General features: G+C 47.0%; 1 protein-coding gene across 1 annotated transcript; it reads left to right on the top strand.

Annotated features, from left to right (window-relative positions):
* Positions 1–1072: 1072 nt before the first annotated feature.
* On the top strand, positions 1073–3101 carry HNRNPA0 (heterogeneous nuclear ribonucleoprotein A0). Its single transcript, XM_083181756.1, has one exon. The coding sequence runs from the start codon at positions 1376–1378 to the stop codon at positions 2282–2284; it is 909 nt and encodes a 302-aa protein (XP_083037882.1). The 5' UTR covers positions 1073–1375; the 3' UTR covers positions 2285–3101.
* The last annotated feature ends 3130 nt before the right edge of the window (positions 3102–6231 follow it).

The raw sequence follows: 6231 nt of genomic DNA, 5'->3' as shown, positions 1-6231 counted from the left end.
CCCCCCCCCCCTAACACACACACAACGTTATTCAAATATATATAGTCCGGTATGAAATATATATTATAACTGTATGTAGATACAGAAAGAGAGGGAGAACACATATTTCAGAACTCAGCCACAGAAGCGATTTTGATGGCTTTAAAATAATGGATTTAAACTAGCAGTGGTGGAGAGGTGCCCCCTTGAGAGCAGGAGCCCGGCGGCAGATGACTCCATTGCCTCCCAGAGTTCTGCCTCTGTATGGAGCTTTTTCTAATGCCCTGAAATCTCCTGTGTGTACGCGTACTCCCCATAAGAAGGGCCGAGTGATATCTTTTTTTTTTTTTATCGTCTCGTGTGTATGGTGCTTTATTGTGCATCTCTGTGGAGGGCAAGGCTCAATTATGATGAAGATGGCAATCACAGCCTATGGTCTGACCAGGATTTCAGCATTAGGGATCTGCTACCGGCCCTATTTCGTAACATAATAATTAAACATTGACACTGATGTAATGTAGTGGAGGGAGATTAAGCAAACATTTTAAAGATGATAAGTAGAAATGTTGGCTAAAACATGTGTTATTTATCTAGTACACGCTATACAAGCTGAAAGGCTGCTAAGTCCCGCTATAGACAGCTTCTCCACCTGCTCAGTGCTCTCTTTAGGATTGATACATCTCCTCCTTCTTCTCAAGTAAAAACTTTTATGAAAAATACAAATTCTCAAATCTGTGAGATAAGGAGATGCCAGTGTAAGTACAGCAGAAACTGTGAAGGGGGTATAATGGTAAATGAGGGTGCGTGCAAGCATAGCAAAAGCAGCAGCACATACTGTAACATCGAGTAGGCAACATACAGCTACAGTGCAACTACATATCCCAGCATGCCATGCTACAGTTTTGCGGTTTAGGTATACTGAGACGGTGGCAGGGCACGCTGGGAGATGTAGTTCTACAGCCCCTGACAAAGCACAGGTTGTCCACCACTGGTATAATAATCGTTTCTTGTGGTCTCATCAGATTCGAGAATAACGTTAGCACTCGGAGTCGGAGTCAAGAAGACCCGCCCGCCGCCCGGCCAAGCTAAAAGGAGGGAGGAGCCAGGGAGTGGAGTCACCCGTATGTGCACCAGCAGCGCCCCACCCCCCACAGCCTCCGTTGCTGTTCCAGGTCGCGTGACCGGAAGCTGCCGGAATAGTATGCCCGTGACGTCAGAGGGAATCCAAAAAACGGCCCCTCGCCTCGCTTCCCGCGCTGCCGCCGATAATAATAACTAGCTCCCAGCAGCAACTTCGCCCGCTCACTCTCTCACTGACCACCAGCAGCAGCCTGTACCGCCAGAGAGGAGGAAGCGGAGGACGAGAGACTCAGCAGCACCGCCCCGGGCCCCCACCATGGACACCGCTCAGCTCTGCAAGCTCTTCATCGGGGGGCTGAATGTGCAGACCACCGAGGCCGGGCTACGGGGCCACTTCGAGGCCTTCGGCCAGCTGACCGACTGCGTGGTGGTGATCAATCCGCAGACCAAGCGCTCCCGCTGCTTCGGCTTCGTGACGTACAGCAACGCCGAAGAGGCGGACGCCGCCATGTCTGCCGCGCCGCACGTGGTGGACGGCAGCAACGTGGAGCTGAAGCGCGCCGTCTCCCGGGAGGACTCGGCCATGCCCGGCGCCCACGCCAAGGTGAAGAAGCTGTTCATCGGCGGCCTGAAGGGCGACATCGAGGAAGGGGACCTGCTTGAGCACTTCTCCCAGTTCGGGCCGGTGGAGAAGGCCGAGATCATCGCCGACAAGATGTCCGGCAAGAAGCGCGGCTTCGGCTTCGTCTACTTCACCAACCACGACGCCGCGGACAAGGCGGCCGTGGTCAAGTACCACCCCATCCACGGCCACCGGGTGGAGGTGAAGAAGGCCGTCCCCAAGGAAGAGATCCAGGGCGGCTCCTCCAGGCCGTTCCGCGGAGGGCGCGGCCGTGGTGGCGCCGGCGGTGGCGGCTCGCTGAACGGCTACTCCGGAGGCGGCGGCCGGGGTGGTGGAGGCGGAGGTGACGGTTTCGGGGGCTACGAGGGCTACGGCGCCCCCAGCTACAGCTCGTACGGCGGCTACAGCGACCAGGGCTCCTATGGCAACGGCTACAACAGCTTCGGCAGCTACAACCAGCAGCACCAGTCCTCGTATGGGCCCATGAAGAGCGCTGGCACCGGCGGCAGCTGGGGAGGCCGCAGCAGCAACAACGCGGGGCCCTACCGAGGCGGCTACGGGGGGTACGGCGGGGGCGGATCATACAGCGGGGGCTCCTTCTAGACTCTTGACACCCCAACCCCCCCTGCCTGCCCCCCACTCTGATCCATCACGTCTCCTCCGCAGCGGAGGCCCGCGGCCGCCTGGACGGACTCACGGTTGGTGATAGTGAGAGTGGACTGAGCCATGGCCGGCTTCCCGGTCCCCGTGACTGTCCCGCTTCCCCCCCTTCTACCTTCTTTCTTACGCTAATCTGACTTTGTTTCCGCACATCCAGGCCGGGAGGAGACCCGGGGAACCTGTTCATGGGCCAGTGATTTGTTGGGCGAGTTTCATAACCGGGACTATTTTATTTTAAACATTTTTTTTTCCATTGTTTTACCTGATGTCTAAAAAAAAAAAACAAGGGGGCTGCATGTTTGTTTCACAAGAGTTGCCTATAGTAGTCCGGAGTGACCCCAGATAGTTCCAGATGGTGGTTTTTGTTTTATTCTCTAGATTGACTTTTTGTTTCTTTGTTCCCCCCTTTCTGATGTACTTTGCATAGATCCCCCTCCTCTAATTTCAGGTGTCTATTACATGATCTAGTTATAAAACACTTTATGTAATTTTTGTAGTTTTTTTTTTTTTTTTTCATTGCTATTAAACAAAAATCCAAATTGGCTTCAGATGTGATTTTGCGTTATTGTGATGCTCTTTTGCTTTGAGTCTGCTAAACTTTAAGCTTGTGACTTTATAGTTTTGATATATATTTTCTTTTATTCATAGAAAAACTGTTGCCATTAATTCCAATGACCGCTAAGTATGAAAATTGTAGTTGCTGTATGTTAGGACGGTTGCATTTACAAATAAAGTACCCGATAGGTTTCTTAACTATCAAGGAGTTAGCTTTATTGGCCTTTTATTTTGTTACTTTCAATGGGATGACTGACTAAATCTGCCCAAATTCTGTTAAACAAAGATAAGTTGCTCCTCAGCTGCCTTTAAACCCTTTAATACATATATGTAATTCATACTGTGAGGCACAAGTGCTTCATACATGTTTACCCTTCTGGTAGCCTAGTGACCATTACAACAGTCCTTGTGGCTTAGCTAGGCCTGCCATCTGTTCTTGAGACATACACACAATAGAACTGCTTTGTTTTTAGATGTTGCCCGCACACATGACTTGTGAACTGTGGCATTATAGCTACCAAACCTCCCCCCCCCCCCCTTTTTTTTTTTTTTTTTTTAACCTGTACCCTTCCACTACATGTTAATCTGGCACCCTCCCTTTTTACCTCAGCCTCTCATCTGTTGTCTACCTCTTATCATTTTACCCAATTATCTCTCACCCCTGTTCCACCATTCACCCCATTGTGCTGTCACCTCTGTTCCTCAATTCACCCAATCTTGCTCTCACCTTTGGGAAGCACCCTTTGGCACAAGTGCTTCAGGCATGTTTACCCTTTGTGTGTCTCAAATTTCAGGTGACCAATATAACAGTCCTTATAGCTTAAATAGGCCTGCCATCTGTTAAGAGGGCTGAGCAGAATGTAATTAATGTCTTTGTTTCAGATGTCTACACAAGTTTTATTAGCAATGGTCTACAATAGGTTTATCGTAATATACATTTGTATTCTGTATGCACCATTTGCCAAGCTTCTAGCTATCATGCCCTGCATTGCAGGGTTAGTGTATAATTTTTCTAAGCCCCGTCACACTTAACTTTGTCCCCCTTGTTCCATACAATCTCCTTTCCCATGTCTCTGAAACCCTACCACCCCCCACTTAGTAATCTCTTTGTACCCCTTTGATCTTTGCCTATTTTCCCACTACCTTCATTTAATCTCCCATCTCTCCCTTCATCTGCGTCTCCATCCATTTCTGCCTGTTTGTGGTGTGGGTAATTTTTTTTTTTTTTCTTGCCTGTCTAATGTTCTTATGTCTGTCTGTGTCCCCCTCAACCTGTCTTCTTCCCTCACTAGCACCTCTCCCAAATGGACTATTCCTGGCACTACTGACAAACTATCAATGAGGGGTACATTTATTTAGCAACCAGTCAGATCTCAGCTGAAGGTACCTATACACAGTGCGATGAACTCTGTGCTTTTAGTACTAGATTGCATTGTATCTTGTGCAAAATTATACAATGTACTATAGCAGTGTGGTTTTTGTACTAGATATGATGCAATCTAGTAATAAAAGCATGGGTTGCACAGACTTTATGTGCGATGGGATGTGTGGGAGCGCGCATCACATCACACTTGAAAAATGCACTGTGTATTGGGCACCTTAAGGAGAATCTGGTTCAAATGGGCATTATCGTTTCTAAAATCTCACTTTAGTAAATTTACCCCAAAGTCTATTGCAAATCCTCGAGGTGATACTATCAAGTTACATATAGGTTTTTTTTTTTTTTTCAGACCTGGTAAGCAGGAATCTGACAAAATAAAAGTATCTAGAAGTTAATGGCTATAAGGACACAATTAGGCAGATGTCTTAAGCATGATAAAGTGGGAGGTAATAATGCACCAACCAATCAGCTGTGTTTGAAAGATGACAGTTTAGCTCATGCATTATCACTTTTTACTTTATCAGACATAGTACATCTATCCCAATGCATGGAATGAAGTTTTTTTTTTTTTAGGGATCATAAGGTTTATATGCATTTTTTCCCTGGGTTTTTTTAAATCGATTTGTTCATACTTTAGATGTGTGTACTATCAGATGGGATATAGCACACAGACAGTTGGGCTTCCGCAAGTTTTTAGCCCGACATCGGAATCCTGACTGCCGTGACTCAGACAGCGTGGTGAGTGCAACGAAGCCCCTTGTGGGATCGCCACGCAGCAGGCACCTATTATATCCTCCCTCTATGGGGGTCATGGACTCCCATGATGGACAATAGCTGCTGGCCGTGTACCGGGGTTTTAATAGTCGACATTCAAATTCCTTAGTAATGACGGTTGTAATCACGACTGGCGGTAAGTCAGTCATCCGGCACCTTTACCATCCCAGTGGACATAGAGGGAGCATATAATAGCATGCCTGATGGGCTTCAGCCATACAAGGAGATGCGGGATATTTCTACAATGTTCATATCGACATAGAATTAAAAGAAATAAAAATGTATGTTTATCCTTCCCCCATGTTGACTATGGTGATTTACCATATGACTAATGACCCTTACCCGTTGTTTAATAGATGCCCATTGAAGCAGTTTGTTTTCTCTGGAAGTGGCAAGCTCACATGTACATCCCCTTGTAGCCGTTCCCACCTAAATGGTGCAACAACTGAAGTGTCATATTTATTCCGCAGTGGTATACAGTATGTGACTGACACATAGTGGCACTAGTTGACTTTTTAAAACAATACATTAGTAACAGGTTTAACATCAAATAGCCTGTAATATATTGCATAAGATTAAAGTTCATCCTGATATATGGCAGCAAATATATTTAATACTGTTCAATTGTCCATATACCAAGATGTAGTTTGGGAATGTACAGTTTAAGTCCTTAGCCTGTCAAAGTTGGGAGTTACATGTGGCAAATAACTATTGGTGCTATTGATGTCATTAAGTACAATATAATTGACAACTGTATTGGGTTTGGTATGTCCATCCCATTATCAACTAGAGATGAGTGACAGGAGTGGTGGCAACAAAGTTGGGAATGGTGATGACACAAGCAACAGTGGGGGAGGGGACTGTGACAGATGAGCAGAAGAGGGGTAAAGCTGAAAGAGCTTTGTTGCTCTTCATGACCCCCCCCTACTCATCTTCAATTCCCCCCTCTTTGCTGCTTATGTGTCTCCATTCTAACCTCTGTTGCTCATATTGTTGCCTCCACTCCATCTGTATCTCTAGTTTCCCTTTCCTCCCCCACTTATGCCCTTCTCTCGAATGTACCCTCTGTCGGTTTTCGTAAAATCTGTAACACCAAGCCCTACTCCCAATTAAGTCCTACGTTGTTGGTTGCCTCCTGACTGTCTTGCCCTCCTCCCTTTAGTTATCTGGGTTCGTTGGT

Source organism: Crinia signifera, chromosome 4, assembly GCF_055691185.1.
Source record: "Crinia signifera chromosome 4, ASM5569118v1, whole genome shotgun sequence".
NCBI lineage: Eukaryota > Metazoa > Chordata > Amphibia > Anura > Myobatrachidae > Crinia > Crinia signifera.
The sequence above is the reverse complement of the archived record's forward strand: the minus strand, read 5'-3'. Positions and strand labels throughout refer to the sequence as shown.